The sequence below is a fragment of the Vidua macroura genome, chromosome 6 (assembly GCF_024509145.1).
Source record: "Vidua macroura isolate BioBank_ID:100142 chromosome 6, ASM2450914v1, whole genome shotgun sequence".
Lineage (NCBI taxonomy): Eukaryota > Metazoa > Chordata > Aves > Passeriformes > Viduidae > Vidua > Vidua macroura.
This window is the reverse complement of record NC_071576.1, coordinates 49,449,661-49,467,560: the sequence shown is the minus strand read 5'-3', so window position 1 is coordinate 49,467,560 and position 17,900 is coordinate 49,449,661. Positions and strand designations below refer to the sequence as shown.

General features: G+C 46.4%; 1 protein-coding gene across 4 annotated transcripts in view; it reads right to left on the bottom strand.

The window, feature by feature from the left end:
• Positions 1-17,900, bottom strand: part of SERGEF (secretion regulating guanine nucleotide exchange factor) — a 170,001-nt gene that overhangs the window by 91,222 nt on the left and 60,879 nt on the right. Inside the window, exons 9-10 of one of the 4 annotated variants that reach the window (XM_053981580.1) lie at positions 15,564-15,612; positions 14,657-14,764 (exon numbers count right to left, since the gene is read on the bottom strand). The exons of the other annotated variants lie outside the window; for them this stretch is intronic. Coding sequence (XP_053837555.1) covers positions 14,704-14,764; positions 15,564-15,612 — 110 coding nt within the window. The 3' untranslated portion in view covers positions 14,657-14,703. The remainder of the gene's footprint in view (positions 1-14,656; positions 14,765-15,563; positions 15,613-17,900) is intronic. 4 annotated transcript variants of the gene reach the window in all.

The window sequence follows — 17,900 nt, the reverse complement described above, 5'->3', positions numbered from 1 at the left end:
CCTCCTAACTCCAGTAGTTTTCCACTCCTTACTAACCCTAGCCAGACCCACCGTCCCCTTTTGACGTAGTAAAGCCCCCTTGACTATTTAACCTCACAAGATGAGATAATAAACGCCATTTGACCATCCACCACATTGGTGTCTGTGCATGTCAGTGGACCGAGTGACCCGGGCGAGGCCGGGTCGCTGTGCTGTGTCTTGAAACCGGGTCGCCCACCTTCTCAGCAGAAGGCGACACAGTGGTGCCGAAACCCGGGAAAAGGGAAAGGAAAAGAAAAAGGGAAAGGGAAAAGAAAAACTCTCGGGTAGCAGGTATCGTCTGGACAAGAGCAGCGGCCGGAACAGCTGGACCGATTCTCGGCAGGGGAGACGTCCCTGGACCAGCAACGGACATGGAAGCCATCGCGAAGGTCGTGAGTTCAGTTTATAAGCAGCGGGGAATTAAATGCAAGCTCAAGGATTTTTACCTCGCTATTGTGAGACTCTTAGAGCTTGGAGCGATTGAACGTCCCGTGGAAATATTACACCCGGAGGTGTGGGAGAAATGCACGGCCGCGCTAGCCAAGGATACAAAGTCCTCAGGCAGCGGCAAAAGCCTCAAGGCGTGGGGAAAGGTCGAACGGGCCCTGCGCAGGGCACTAGAGGAGCAGGAAACATGGAGCGCCGCGCGCACATGTTTATTAGCTACACCCAAGCTGGGGGTAGGAGTGGCAATGCAAACCGCCCCCGAAAGGGATCTGCCCGGGAGCGGGGACCCGGGGGGATCGGGCGCGTTCCCCCCCTCCCCGAGCCCAACCCCCCCCCCGCGGAACCTCCCGAAAAACCCGCGGAACCTCCCGAAAAACCCGCGATCCCCCATCCGTCCCTTCACCGCGGATCAGCGATTCGGCGCCGGGGGTGCGGCAGCGCGCGCAGTCCTTTTGGGAGGAACTGGCGAGGGAAGCCAGAGACGCGGAGAACGTGGCTCAGAAGGAGACGTGGGCGGCGCCGCCGCCCTACCCAGCCGAACATGGCACCGGCGACCGAGGGGATGGGCGGGGCGCGGAAGCTCTCGGCGGGAAGAGTCTGGGGTCCCGAATTCTTGCTAGTGCGCATCCGCGGGGAAAAGAGGAGGAGGAGAGCGGCAGAGAGCGCATGCCCAATCGGGAGCCACGCTCAGCGCTGCTACCATTTAAGGGAGAGACCTCCCCCTGCGGGTGGCAGGGCGAGCCCAGGGGGTGGGAGCGGCACCACCCCCGAAGGGAGGGGCGGGGCCGGAGCCGCACAAAAAGGCACCGAAGCCCGGAAGTGCGCTGGCATTCGACTTCCGGCTCTGAGTCCGGCGACACCAGCTCCACCAGCTCGAGAGAGCTGACGGAAGCCGACTGGGACTCAGAAACGGAAAAAGCGGAGCTAACGCGGTTTAAAACAAAAACTAATAAAGCCTTAAGCCACATCGAAAGGCAATCACAATGTGAACCAGCCCAGTTTACCGACTGGGGAAAAATAAAAATAGCCTGTGCAGAATGGACCCCTTCAGCCGCGGTCCAAGCCTTCCCGGTGAGGATCACCGGGCCAGAGGGGAATCAGCAAAGGATATATAATCCGGTAAACCCCAAAGACATACAGGCAATTGTCAAAGAGATCTCAGAGAAAGGGATCAACTCAGCTATGGTCTCCACCCTCGTGGACGGCCTCTTTGGCAATGACGACTTGCTCCCCTTTGATATCAAACAAATAGGTCGCATGATACTCGGTGGTGCGGGAATGATCGTGTTTAAGCAGGAATGGGAAGATAATTGTACAAAAGAGCTAGCCCGAGCTTCTGGGGCAGGGCAGCCACTGCACGGGTCGAGCCTATCGAGGCTGCTGGGGAAACATGACGAGATGGTTACACCTCAGCAACAAGCCGCACAGATGCGGGCTGAGGAAGTCAGGGTCACCACTCGAGCTGCTAGGGAGGCCATTCGCGCTGCCTCTCTGGTTGTGGCCAAGCCATCACCGTGGTCCATCATAAGACAGGCAGAGAGCGAAAGCTTCACGCAGTTCGTAGACCGCCTGCAGGCGGCAGTAGACTCCTCTACCCTGCCTGCAGAGGCAAAGGGCCCCGTGGTGGCAGACTGCTTGCGCCAGCAATGCAACTCCGTTACCAAGGACATCCTGCGCTCCCTGCCAGCCGGAGCCAGCCTAGCCGACATGATCAGGCACGTCGTAAGAGAAGAACACCTAACACCCATTCAGGCAGCCGTCTGCACCCTAACCAGGGCAATGGCGTGCTTCAAATGTGGTCAGGCAGGCCACATCGCCGTGAGCTGTCCCCAGCCGGCACAGCAGTCCGCGGCGGTGCCCCCACCTCAAGCACGCCAGAGAGGGCCCTGCTGGAGCTGTGGGAAGAAGGGGCACTTCGCAAGGGACTGCAGGTCCTGGCCTCAGGGAAACGGGAAAGGGAGGGGGCACACAGGCCGCACTCAGCCTCCTCCCGCTGCGAATGCGAAGCGGCCCATTTATGCCAACCCCCAGTGGGGCGGGGGGCCCTCATACCCCATGCCCCCACAGGAGGCAGCCAGCTTCGCACCCCCACCAGCGACACAATCGCAGAGTTTTGCAGCACCGCCAGCGGCACCTTCGTATCCACCACCGCCACAAGCCGCGCCTGTGCCACAGGGCCAGCAGGGGACGCCCCAGAGCGGGACCCCTGAGTGGCCTTGGCCATGAAAATAGGGAAGGAGCCCCTGATGGTGTGGGGGACATGCCGCCTTTATGGCAGTCAGGATCCCCACGTCATAGGGCTTCAGTTCTGGGCAGACACGGGATCGGACTGCTCAGTTTTTCCCCAAGCGCTTTGGCCTCAGCACTGGCAATGTAAAGAGGTCCCCCCAGTGAACGGAGTGGGAGGGCCATCCCGGGTGTGGAAAAGCACCCAGTTGGTGGCTATAACACTCCACACGAAAAAGGGACCGGAACAGACGGTGGCAACCTACCCCTACATTCTACAAAGCTCTCCACCCTTGATAGAAAGGGATGTCCTCGCTATGTTAGGAGTCAGGATCACAAATTTATCCTGAGGGTCATTGCCGTACACTCACCGCTGCCAATCAGACTGACTTGGAAATCGTCAGACCCCATTTGGGTCGAGCAGTGGCCCCTGTCAAAGCCTCGAATGGCAGCCTTGCTGGAGCTGGTCAGCCGCGAGCTGCAGAAGGGTCACATAGAACCCTCCACCAGCCCGTGGAACACCCCTGTATTTGTAATTCCCAAAAGGTCCAGAGAGGGTTACCGCCTCATCCACGACCTGAGGGAAGTGAACAGGACAATCCAACCCATGGGTCTAGTACAGACACTGCTGCCCACGAACTCAGCCATCCCCAAAGGGCAGCCATGCGCAGTGCTGGACATCAAGGACTGCTTCTTTTCAATACCCCTGCACGCTGAGGACAAGGAACGGTTAGCCTTTTCCGTCGTGTTCCCAAACGGCAAGCGACCTAACCTCCGCTTCCAATGGACAGCCCGACCATATGCCAGATCACCATGGACAGAGCACTGATGCCAGTCCGACAGTCCTACCCCGCTGCAACCATCATTCAATACGTGGACGACATCCTCGTCGCTGCACCATCAGCGAGCCAAGTGGATCACTTGGTGACCACGATCACGGAAACCCTCCAGGCCAATGGCTTTGAGATCGCGAACACGAAGATCAAGAGAGGACCCTGCGTGACCTTCCTGGGAGTGGGGATCACAAACTCCTACGTGACACCCCCCAAGGTGAAGGTCTGCCGAGACATCAAGACGCTCCATGACATGCAGCGCCTTGTGGGATCTCTGCAGTGGCTCCGCAACATCATCCTGATTCCCCCCGAGGTCATGGAACCCCTATATGACCTCCTGAAAGGAAAGCACCCCTGGGACCCCAAGGAGCTGACGCCGCAAGCAGCGAGCTCCCTCGACTTCATCGAGCATCAGATGTCTACTGACACGCTTGCCAGGTGGAACCCAGATGCGCCGCTCGATCTATACGTCCACTTCACACAGAAGGGAGGAGTGGGAGCACTGGCCCAAGGACCTTCCGAAAAGTCCCGGCCGATCCAATGGGTGGTCCTCGGAAGACCAACTCGTGCGTTTTCCCCGGGAGTTGAATGCGTCGCCAACCTCATCATGAAAGGCAGAAGACTCACCCTAAGACACCTGGGAACCGAGCCGACAAGAATCCACCTCCCCTTTCGCAAGCGGCCGACCACGGAGTCAACCGCGATATCGGAGCACCTGGCCCTTGCTCTCACCGGCTTCGGAGGAGAAATCTCCTACACCACCAGGCCACCTTGGACTCAACTGCTGACCATTGTCGATATAGACATGCCGCCAAAGGTCATGGACCGACCGCAGCCGGGACCGACGGTCTTCACAGACGCTTCCTCCACGACCTCTACTGCAGCAGCAGTGTGGCAGGCAGGAGAGCAATGGCATTGCGTCAAAACATGTGACCCCACACTGTCAGTGCAACAACTGGAAGCAGCAGCAGCGGTCTTGGCGTGCGGACTCTTCCAAGACGAACACCTCAACATCGTAACAGACTCTATATTCGTGGCAAGGCTTTGCCTGGCCATGTCAGGACCGGGCATGTCAACGTCAACAGCGGCCTCAATGCTGGAGGAGGCGCTCTCCTCGCGACGGGGCACCGTGTCTGTCATTCACGTCAACAGCCACAACCCAGTCAAAAGCTTCTTCCAGACTGGCAATGACAAAGCGGACGCCGCAGCAAAGGGAGTGTGGACACTGCAGGAAGCTCGGCAGCTACACGAGTCGCTCCACATCGGAGCCAAAGCACTGGCGAAGAGATGCGGGATCTCAACAGTGGACGCAAAACATGTAGTGGCCACTTGCCCTCACTGCCAGAAGTCACCCCTGTGGACCAGTGGGGTCAACCCAAGAGGTCTCAAGGCCTCGGAAATCTGGCAGTCGGACTTCACCTTATGTCAACTGCTAAAGCCCCGAGCATGGCTTGCAGTGACAGTGGACACTTACAGCGGAGCGATCATAGCCACACAGCACCCCAAAGCTAACTCTAAGGCCACAATTCAGCACTGGCTGACAGCAATGGCATGGCTTGGTATCCCCAAGCAAATTAAAACTGACAACGGTTCCAATTTCATCTCCAAACCATTGTAAGAATTCACCTCGAAATGGGGCATCACCTTAGTACAAGGTATCCCGTATAACAGCACTGGGCAGGCCATAGTTGAGCGAGCAAACCAGACCCTGAAAGCTAAGCTAGAAGTATTGGCAAAGGCAGAGGGCTTTGCCAATTCCGTTCCCCCAGGAGAACAAGCGCGTATACTGGCAACAGCTTTGCTAACACTGAATCAGTTCCCTAGGGGAGATGAGGCAGACAGTCCTGTTCGAAAGCACTGGGTCACCCGAGCCCTAGAGGAGGGCCCGCGGGTCGTAATCAAAAACGAGCTGGGCGAATGGGAACGGGGCTGGAGACTGGTGCTCACGGGATGGGGGTATGCGGCGGTTAAAAAAGAGGGCAAGATCAGGTGGTGTCCACTTAAGTCAATCAAGCCAGACCTTCAGAATGAGACTAACAAGAATTGCGAGTTTCTGTTTACAGGACATGCTCGTGGGCCGTCCCGTAATGCGTACACCCCGGTTCCAGAGGAAAACGACGAACCACCAAAACGCCGGACAGCACCCAAGAGTCCTACACCGGTGAGACCCAGACAGCAACGGTGGCTTTGTGCGATCTTGCTATTAGGGCTCATCGCCGGAGGGCGAGCTAATCCAGACTATTACCCCCATCAGCCATTCAGGTGGGTCATGCAGCATCTTTCAAGTGACAAGGTATTCAAAGAAATCACCACGGCAGGCACCCCATCCTTCGTGTTCCACATCGCCGACCTGTTTCCAGGACGACCAAAAATATGACCCCAGCACCCACACGTCATGTACATGTACCTATCCTACTGGTGTCCAGCCTCCAACCTGGGGAAGAAGTACTGTAACTACCCGGGGTGGGGATATTGCGGACACTGGGGCTGTGAAACCATTGTCACAGATGCCAGACCATCAGGAGAAGGGTGGGAACCGCAGGAGCCCGATAGATTTTTACAGTTCACCCGGGCACCTACCGGCTGTAAAAAGCCCGCCATCGTGAAAGGGGTCTATAGCAACCATCATACACAGCCCAAATATCGGAAGTGCACAGACTATAACATGACGGTTTTGCAGCCAGAACACCCTAGTTGGGCCACAGGCAGAACGTGGACTGTAGTCCTCAAAGGGCTAAAGGAGTGGGTGAATGTGCGAATTATCAGGCTCCAACCACCGGCACCCCGACCAGTAGGACCCAATAAGGTTATTAAGGACATGCTGAAAGGGAGAAACATAACCCATCCCAAAACCTTACCCACAAAGGCCACTGATATCCTGACCGGCCATGCAGATGCCTTCCAAATAGGCTGCTTAGCCGAGTCAGACTCAGACCCAATCTTCCACATGCTAGAGGCTACCTTTCTATCCTTAAACGAATCCAACCCAAACCTAACCAATTCCTGCTGGCTTTGCTACGATGTTAAACCTCCTTTCTACGAAGGAGTTGCTCTAAACACCCCCTGCAGTTACTCCACAGCTGATGCCCCCCACCAGTGCAGATGGGACACTCCCCGTAGAGGAATCACCCTGAGTCAAGTCACAGGCCAGGGCAAATGCTTTGGCAATGCAGCCTTGGCAAAGCAGAAAGGCAACTTCTGCACCAAAGTCGTCAAGCCCAACAGAAAGATCAGCAAGTGGGCGGTCCCATCCTCATCTGGGATGTGGGTTTGTCAGAGATCTGGCGTGAGTCCTTGCGTGTTCCTTGCCAAGTTCAATGACGCTATTGACTTCTGTGTCCAAGTTCTGACTGTTCCTAGGGTCCTGTACCACTCAGACGAAGAGGTATACCACCTCTTTGAGGAGCCCGGCCGACTCCACAAAAGATAAATAATAACGGGAGTGACTATCACAATGCTGCTCGGCCTGGGAGCAGCTGGCACAGCCACGGGTGTCTCAGCCCTCGCAACCCGACACCAAGGGCTTGCTCAGCTGCAGACGACCATCGATGAGGACCTGCAGAGGATCGAGAAATCCATCTCCTTTCTAAAGAAATCAGTCTCCTCGCTTTCGGAAGTAGTCCTACAGAACAGGCGAGGACTGGACCTCTTGTTCATGCAACAAGGAGGACTGTGTGCCGCCTTGAAGGAGGAATGCTGCTTCTACGCGGACCACACAGGAGTCGTTAAAGACTCCATGGCAGAACTCCGAGATAGACTGGCTCAAAGAAAGAAAGACAGGGAAACCAAACAGAGCTGGTTCGAATCCTGGTTCAATCGATCGCCATGGCTCACCACTCTGATTTCCACTCTGATAGGTCCGCTAGCGATGCTGCTTTTAACCTTCACATTCGGACCATGCCTGCTAAACAAGCTGGTCTCATTTGTTCAGGCTCGCCTAGAACGGGCCAACATCCTGTTTATAGGCCAGCGACAAATGCTGTGAACCAAAAACCGAGGACACTGCCAGTCGCAAAGGTTCTCTAAACTTGCCTTGCGAAGATTACTCAGGTTTACCAAAACCCCTTTTCCCTTATCAAATTATAATTTTGTACCTCACCTTAGTGCCTATGTTTATAACTACCTCATTCATTAGTAAAAAAGGGTGGGGGGGAGATGTGGTAGATAGGGACAGGCGAACGGAAAATCTCGGGATGTGACGGAAAGCAAGACCCTTCCCCCCTCATCCTGCTATAAGTGATCAATCACCCCTGAAGCATGCAGCCCCTCCTAACTCCAGTAGTTTTCCACTCCTTACTAACCCTAGCCAGACCCACCGTCCCCTTTTGACGTAGTAAAGCCCCCTTGACTATTTAACCTCACGAGATGAGATAATAAACGCCATTTGACCATCCACCACATTGGTGTCTGTGCATGTCAGCGGACTGAGTGACCCGGGCAAGGCCGGGTCGCCGTGCTGTGTCTTGAAACCAGGTCGCCCGCCTTCTCAGCAGAAGGCGACATTAGTGATAAGGCACAGGAGATGAAAACAAAAGAAGGAAAGGAAAGCTAGTTCTTAAAGCAGCCAACATTTTCTCTAAAGGTTTACATCACAGTAACACACGTGCACCTCCTAAGCCTATTTGAAGGGAGGTCACATTGCAAAACTGGGCACATTGAAAATATTTTAATTCACATTGAAAAAATTTAATATTGACTATTTGCCTAAAGCTAAGAATGGAAGGACTGAGGAGGTCAACACAGAGTAAGATCTGTGTCCACCTATGAAAAAAACCTCATCTTTAGATGACTCCAGAACAACAAAAAGTCCTGAGATCTCAGTAAGAACACTCAGTGGTATTAGGTATTAGTCGAACGACAAGAATGCAGCCAAAACAAGTGTGATAAAACTCTTTACAAGTCAGCAAGGTCAGCTGGCTCTTCTCTCTTGCCTCAAGATTTTCCAATTAGTTCTTGTATCCTTCTTCAGTCAGTTCTCTCCCTCCCTGGGGGTCCAGAAAACATTAGTATCTTTCATTCCAGGAAAATCAAGCTCTGCCACTTTTATATCCCTCATCCCTCACTGGTCCATCAAAATTTTCCATTTTTGTAATCAAGACCTCAGCCACAAAGCAATTTTTGTCTGTCCTTTCATCATTTTAAAAATGAACCAAATTATGGTCATTCAATTTCAGTTTGTTTCCTGTAACGAGCTCTCCATTCAGTCTTCATCATATTGTGAAAATTAAGACTAAAGTATTCCTACTGATTGAAAAATAAATCATTCACCACAGCAGCCCTGTTAATGTGTACATACTCCTAAACCTATGACTGTGCACTGCACATCCCACAAGACCAAAATCCTTACTAACATTACAGACATCCAGATATGAGCTAGAAGAATGGAGTCTTCAGCAAATGCACAATTTTACCCAAGGGAACTTCTTCACCATTTTTCTCAAAATTACTTTGATTTGGATTGTTTCACACACAATTCCCAGCTCCTTGCAGTCTCAGTGTCACTCTCTTATAAGTTGGATGAGAGGCACTAAGATGAATACCTTACAATCTATTCAGGTTTGCTTTGGGGACTGCAACTAGTTTGCTCTTTATTTGAGGCCACAAACACCATTTTGACATAAGAAATTAAAGAAGCCAAGGCCACAGAAACACAAAGTTTCAAAACCTCCTTAATACACTGATTTGTCTCTACCATCAATACACACATCCTTATGACCAGATTATTCTGATGTTTTCAGGTCAAGAACTGTGGCTTGCAGCATGCAAAAAACCCACTCGGTATCTGTCATTTCTTTCTATTGTACATGAAAACAGCAAAAAGACAAAAGTTCACTATAGCATATAAATGTCATCATTATCTATGCGAATGTGCTAATTTTTTTATTTCTACTCTGAAATTAATGCAACAGTTCTGTTAAACAATGATTACAGACAAATATTCTGTCAAAGTATATATCATTATTAATCATTTTATAGGCTTAGAATAAAAGTCATGACAGCATATTATTATTTGGCAACAAAACCTTGAATTCCACTTAAGCAACCACATCCTTTTGTGGATGCATAACTGCAGTTTTAAGTTTTTCAACAGAATCTGGGTTTCATATCTCTTTCCTTGTGTCAAAACACTCCACCACTTTTTATGCATTTGGAATATTTTCTGGAATACTCAGTGCAGCTGGGGAGAATCAGAGAGCAATCAAACACACATATCATGGGCACTGAGCTCTCCCAGGAACTCAGCTCTCCCCTAACTGTGCTGTTACTGCAAGATGTGTCGCTACAATTCTTTTCCACAACAAACACACTGCGGTAAACTCGGGACACTCAGTCTGCAGGATTACACAATAGCACAAAGTCCAGCATTTTTGTAGAGCTCAAAAGAAAAACAGCACTTCTTATGAAGTTCATACCCTCAAACAACTGACTGTCAGGGTGTTCTAACTGGATGCTGTGAGGAGGCAGACAGTGTCCCTAAAATACCCCTTTAAAGGAGGCAAGTGCTGTAGTGTGGCTGTGGCCAGAGAGCAGCCACTTCACCAGGGCCAGCGGGAACTGGCCCCACCATTGCCAGGTCTAACTTTGCTCACCCTCCATAACCCTTCTTTTCTAGCATGCGGCATTTTTTCTACATCCTTACAGTATTTTCTTCTTTCACATGCTTTTTACCCATGCTATCCTTCAGAAAAAACTGCACCCAAAACTCCTGGCAGCATTATCAAAATAATGCCACTAATGATGTCATTATGGAATATTACCCCTATTTTATAGTGCAGAGGCTTTTTTACTTCTTCCACCAATAAATCCAAATTTATGAAAGAATTTTAAACATCTCAGTTCAACTTCCAGCCCTGGGAAGACTAGTTTTCAGGGAAATTACTAAATGTTCAAGGAAGCTCTCACACAAAATTGGATTGAACTTTCATTTCTATGCTAGCCCTGCTGACCTTAGTGTGTACTGCTGCTTGTGTAAACTGGCAGTACACAAGTACAGTGTAATTGAAGGAAATTAAAAAACCTACTTGATTTCCAAAACATTTTATGTTATTTGAAAGAAATGAACAGGTTATTTAAAGTACTGGACTACTACTGTGTAATATCATTAGAAGCATCCCTTACTGGACCCAGTGCCTTTGGGAAATATTATTCAAGATAACTAGCAGCTGTTCAAGAATGCAAATCTTTACCTGATTTCCAGCATGACACTCACTGACCTCTCCGTCCCCCACAAACATGCACGTAAAAATAAAAATGTTATCGACATAACTCATAGCCAAAGGAACACCTGCACATTAAGAAGTTCTCCTAAAATATGGCAAAAAAAAATAACAGACAAAGACAAAAATATTTGTTCATACATCAACTACCTCAACTTGAGGACAGAATTTTCTTGGTTCATTTACTTTCCGGAAGAGCTGCAGGCATGCAGCTTCTATATCCTTATGAAAAAATACCAAGCCATGAATTATGCTGACTGTCCACTCCCTTACCTCTCCAAATAAATGGTGCTTATGTCTTTAGGGTGTCATGTAATTCTGCTCTTCAATGTTGGATTCTCTGTTTCTGTAGCACTTACTAACAGCACAGCTCCCTAAAGCAAGCTTGCTGGAAATAAATAAAATGTAAACTTGTTTAGAGTCCAATGCAAAAATTAATAAGAAAGCTCTTCTGAATAAATAAGATTACCATGTGAAAGGACTCAATTAGAGACTGAGCCCTGATGCTATACACAAAGGAAGAATTAGAGAAAAGAACATGTCTGAAGTGACTCTACACAACTGATATAAAGGCATTTTTATTAAAAAGCTGATCTATAGAATCACAGATTTATTCAGATTCAAAAAGATTTATGAGAACATTGATAAAGATATTGAACAGGACTGGGCCCAACACTGAGCCCTGGGGACCACCACTGGTGACCAGACACCAGCCAGACTCAACTCCCTTTTGCCACCACTCTCTGGGCCCGACCATCCAGCTAGTTTTTTACCCACCAAAGAATGCATCTGTCCAAGCCATGGCCTGCCAACTTCTCCAGAAGAACACTGTGGGAAATGGTGTTAAAAGCTTTACTGAAGTCTTGGTAGACAACATTCACAGCCCCTTTCTCATCCACCAATCAAGTCATCTTGTCAAAGGAGATCAAGTAGGTCAAGTAGGACCAGCCTTTCATGAACCCCTGTCTGATGCCCTGGTTGTCCTGCATGTGGCACTCAGGACAGTCTGCTCCATGACCTTCCAAGGTACCAAGGTCAGGCTGACAAGTACCAGATCCTCCTTCTGGCCACTCTTGTAACTCAGTGTTACATTTAACAACCTCCCCAGTGCACCAGTACTGCTGATAAAGGATGGAAAGTGGCTCAGTGAGCATTTCCATGAGCTCACTCTGTACCCTCATGTGGACCCCTCCAGCCTGAAGACTTTTGTGTGTCTAAGTGGTCACTGACCATTTCCCTTGGATTATGGGAGATTCATTCTGTTCCCTGTCTTCCAGGTCAGGGGACTGGTACCTGAAGAACAACTAGCCTGACTATTAAAGACTGGCAAAGAAGTCATTACACAGCTTAGCCTTTTCCTCATCCTCTGTCACACTATATCCTCCCCACATCCAATAAAGGATGGAGATTGTCCTTAGCTCTCCTTTTGTTGCTAATGTATTTATAGAAATATTTTTATTGTTTTTCATGGCAATAGCCAGATTGAGTTCTAGTTGGCCTTTGGCCCTTCAAAGTTTCTCCCTGCAAGACCTCATAACATTCCTGTAGTCCTCCTGAGCTGCCTACCCCTTCTTCCAAAGGTGATAAACCCACCTTTTTTAGCCTCTGAGTTCCAGTCAAAGCTCCCTGTTCAGCCAGGCTGGTTTTCATGCACCAGCTCTTCTTTCACCACATAAGGACATCCTGCTCCTGTGCCTTTAGGATTTCCTTATTGAAAAATGTCTGGCCTTCCTGACTTTCCTGCCCTTCAGTATTGCCTCCTAAGGGACTCTGTCAACCAGGCTCCCAAACAGTTGGGAAGTCCAAAGTAATACTTCTGCTGACCCCCTTCCTTACTTCTCTTCTTTTCCTACAAAGGGAACAGGATGGATAAACAAGGTTCTGCAATGTGAATTCATTTAGAGTTCTTGAATCAAAACTCCAGAATTTCATAAAACTTCATAAATGGGCAAGACTGAGACAGACAAAATTTACCATGGTCAGGTACAGCATAATAAATCTTTCTGGATACCAAAAAATCATTTAGACTGTTCATATATACAGAAAAATTCTAAACTAGTTGGAACCTCTCAGGGGAACTATATAGCATCACTGTGGACAATTCACCAGAAATATCCATTCAATGTAACTGCAACACAAAAAGTAAGAAATTAGATTTGCTTAGTCCTAAGCACACAAACAGTCCTGGTAATTTTTTTAATACCAGTGATTCCACAAGAAATATGTATTTGATAAAGACTTCAATTTACACTGATATTTCTAGAACTTCTCAGAGCCAAGTTATAATCTTTTTACGGCTTTTTCATCTTTTTGTTATTGCAATTGTGTATCTTTCTAATTTCCTGATCAGAATGCCATATACTGTCCAGGCAACTGCCTGACAGAAATCCAAGTATATTAGGCCTGCGTTTAATATTGATGCATTTATCAAACTTTTATCTCACAAAAAATAGGCATCACATTAGACTGACAGGATATATTTTCCATAGTCACATACTCACTCACAAGCAACTACATCATCATCCTTTAAACTTTTATTGATCCAAATTCATGTCAGGCACACCATTACTTAGCCAAGGCAAATACCAGGCTGACAGGCCTAAAATTATCTGAGTCATTTTGTTCAGTCCTTTAAAATACTGGCAGGGCATTGTCTTCCAACCAATCTTCTGAAACTTACCTGACGTTCTGTGAAAAAATTATTAACATCAACAACCTATACAGCACTTGGGTCATCTCTCCTTAGACCCTGAAAATAAAAAGTTTCAGCCTTGATTTTTAAAATTCTACCTCTAGAGGCTGAAAAAAATGCTGGCATGGAGAAGAGAATCTCATCCCTTTATGATACTTCTGCTTTTTCCCCTAAATGCAAAATAGAAAATTCTACTAACACAGAATTTGGCTTCCCAGGGTTTTGCCAATAGAGATATTTAAGATGTTTTAGTACTGACAGCGGATAGTCTCTTTTATTTGGCTGAGAGCAAACTCACCCTCAGTACCTTTTCCTATCCCTCTTAATTGGAGCTGGTCACTCTGTGCTCTGGTAGCTCACAGGCCAGGCTGCAACCAGTGCCTAATGTTTTAGTTCAGGGAAGTGGAAAGGATTTCCCACCTATTGGGGGAATATTTAAGGGGATACCCTTAAAACCTCTTATTTACAACTTTTTAATGACTTAGAAACAGGTAATACAGTTTTTACTGTAAAATGCCCCTTTCACTCCTTTAAAGGAGAGTGAGGAGGGCAGAGATATTGTCAGTGGCTTTCTGCATTACTTCATCTGTCTTCCTGCTGCTCAGAAAGATTCCAACATTCCCATGCGCACAGAAGTCAAGCTCCTATCCTTCTACTGTTAAATCACTTTTTTCCTATTGCTCTCACAGGGTGGCTCTGTAACAGAACGCAGGAATCATCAAGACAGACAAGACAATTTTTCAAATAACATTTCATGAGAAGTGCTATATTCTCATTATAAAAAGGAATGGATGCTTTAAAATAAATCCTGAAGACAGGAACACATTCCTTACTACAACTAGAGAGTCATTGTGACTCTGTATATTTATATATAATATATCTATATATATATTATTAGATATTAGATATATATTAGATATTAGATATATATCTGTAATATATCTGTATATTTACTGATCAGAAATCGCTTCACAATACCTGTTTTCCTTTCAATTTATAAAATATTAGTTACATAATATGTGGTTTTAAAATTTTAGCTTCATCTGATACAACAGTCTATACCATTATTGACAGAATACAAAATATAGAAACTCTCAAGAACATATTTTTAATATCTTTTATTAAAATAGCAGCATTTTTGCAACAGATGAAAAGTACTGCAGGTTATATTAAAGTCAACAGCTCGCCAAACTTCACCACTAATTACAAAACAAACCCACCTCTTGTGCATTTGTAATTCCAAGTGGCATCACTGTTTAACTGGAAATCAAGAGGCTGCAGTTCTTCCTATTTCAGAACCTTCCCGACATTTGATGAACTCATTTAACCTAAAGCAAAATATGAAGCCCAGCTAAGAATAACAACAACAGGAAAGCCCTCTCTGGATATTCTTGAATGTGATTAAACTGAAGCAGCACTGTATAACACAAAACCCCACCCTCATCTGCCTTGAGTTCTCAATCAGCTTCAGACGTGATTTACTCTCACAAGGAAGGTCATCATGTGTACAAGGTCAAGAACCACTGCTCAAGTGTGCTGTGCAGGAGGTGACCTGTGTGTTCTCCTGCCCACAAGTGATGTTTACACATCAGCAAATATCAGGAGTGTTGGAGCCTGGCAGCACCAAAGATTTTGCCATTCTGACTTGAGCACTCTCTGGCCAACACACCATTTCTGGACACAGAACACTTGAGAGCTGGAGCTCACATTCCCAGTCTACTGATGCACATGGAGTTAAACATCTACTTCTTTGCCCCAACTCCCCAATATCCACAGTAAACAAAAGCTACATCCTCTGAATGGTGGTGGTCTCTGCACAGAACTGCTGCCCTGCTATTACCATTTCAAATAGCAGCAACTGAAGTTCATCACTTCCAATTACCCAAAACACATTTAACCACTGCAGACAGAAAAAAAAAAAAAAAAAAAGACCAGTATCTGATTTTCCAACTATTTCAATCTATTGGGTTATCATCTTCTGTAGCAGATTTCATCTCAAAAATATCTGAGGTGTTCCAAAGTACAAAGCAGAACTTCTTTCCCAAATACTTGGCCCAAAAAAACCTGGAATGGCAGTTTTAAGCAACTTGCCTTTCCAACCTAGTGCTGAAACACTATGGTACTTACTGGATAGGGGAGAGTTTGGTTAGCCATAATATCTTCAGAATAACACAACCTGAAAAATATTCATATTAATTAGCTTGATTTTAATGCAAATGTTACATTATCCAAGAAAAGACTTTTTACCTGTGTGGGAATTTCTGCTACATTTCATGTCTTTTTGAATCTTTACACCTTTGTCATATTTGGACAGAGCATTTTTCATACTAAAGTGCTGAAAAACTCTTTTTTTTTTAAGAGCTTGCACCTCTCCAGTTGCTCAAAGGGTGTTTCACAGGACTACTGCTGGAGATGGAAGAAATCCATTCCTGAGCTCAGAGAATTGAAACATTCCATAATTCAACTGCTGAGCATCATTTGTCATACATGTCAGATGATTCTGGCCTTTCATTCATAGCTGAATTCTTCACATCACTTGTGTGAGGTGAAGCAAACCATCTGCAAATGTCATACACACTTCTTGTCCCGGATTACTTCTCCTTTTCCTATTCATCCTCTTTTCACCTCTGCAGTCTCCTACTTTCTTTTCTTTCTGTTTGCACATAAAGGACATCCTACATTCACCCACAAGAGCAACTGAGCTAAGTTATTGGGGAAAAAGAGCTATCAGATCACTTGTAAGTGAAAACAAGGCAGTAAAATATTCTGCAGATTTTCCTGGTGGACTTTACTCTGTAGTCTGCCAGGGTAAAATGATCTAAACAGAAAGGGAACTGGGACTGAAAGTAAAGGGGAGTGCAAAGTTTGTCTTTTACCCTCCTGCCTTGGAAAATTATCAGGCTTTTGAACATTTCCCATATACTATTTCCCCATTTTTCCTACCCTCAATTCCTTACCAAAGAGCAACCAACCTTGTATATAAGAGAGAACAGACTACTACTGCTAATTTATTCATACAGAGGAACATATTTAGCATAACCCTAAATTTATCACTATTAGGAACATATATAAGCCCATACTTAGAAAGTAAGTTTCTATTTTGGACTTTCCTGAGAACAGAAGGCACTGCTAATTTTAAAACAAACAGAAATAAGAACAAGCTCAACATTAGGCGGCACCTTTAAAAAGAATAATTTCAGTATAAGACTATGATCTACAGAGTGCAAAAATGTTGCATCTTAAAATAATTTTTAAAAGAAGGATTTTTCACATGCTTTTTTACACAGGCTCCATCTTGACTAAAAGGAAGGTAGCAAACATCAAAAGCTAAATTGTCCACAAGACTGCCTGAAGAAAAAGATTCTTTCAGGTCAGGATGAAGGGCAGTAACATTCACCTCAGCCACAGCAATTAAGAAAATTGTTTCCATGTCTAAAGGCATCAGTGTCTTGAAAACTGAAGGAACAATCTGTTCAATGCAAACATGAATGAAATGTTGACCAGACAGAAAAAAAGACTAAAAATATACTTTGATAACAAAAGACTTTTTTGGAGGGGAAAAAAAATGAGTATCTAGGCTATCCATTAAAATTATTTCCCTGGCTTCCATTCAGATGCTGTCCAAGCACAGCTTCATTGTTTGGCATGTCGCTTGCATCTCCTCACATCACCTTCATTCTTTCACTCAGATAACCTCAGATAAAAATATACAGAGCTCTACTCTAGGATTCAGCAATATTAAACCAGTAGCTAGCAGCAAAAACTGGGGCTCTCTTGATTCATAAAGAATTTTTAAAGCCCTTGTGAACTACAGAGCACAGGGAGGAGGGTGAAAGATTTCATCAAACTGAGGCACAGGACTCGGTCAAGTTCACTTCCAAAGCAGGAGGTATTTGTTATCCATGGTGAGAGGAACATCCAGTTACTGCATCTGCACATTCTCACAGGAAGGTAGTGCAGCTGAGGGAAGGAAATGCTGAATCTGACATCCATTTCATCAGCCTAATAAATTTCAGATTAATTACAGAAAATTATTTCCCATTGCATTTCCACATCAACAGGGCTTTTTTTGCTTCTCATGCCTCTTCAAGGCACAATATTAGTACCCTTCAGTCATCTGCCACTAAAACATTGCCAGCACAGAACAGGACTGTACGACTGTACACACACCTAAATGTTCTACAGAATACATATGAGTACATATATATATATATATTTATATATGGAAAGAAAAAATATTTATCCAGGTGAAATTGCAGAAGGTGATTCTGGTTGATGGACACCCCCCCAGCACCTTCTCAAAATAGCAGAAAATTGCACCATCAAGCAGACAGGGATATCATCATTATTATTGTTATTATTTCTATTTTGGTTTAAGAAAACATTGACATGTTATGGTTATGAATCAGGAATAGCCACCTCACTGCCCAATGAGTACAAATTAGGACTCCTGCTGATGAATGG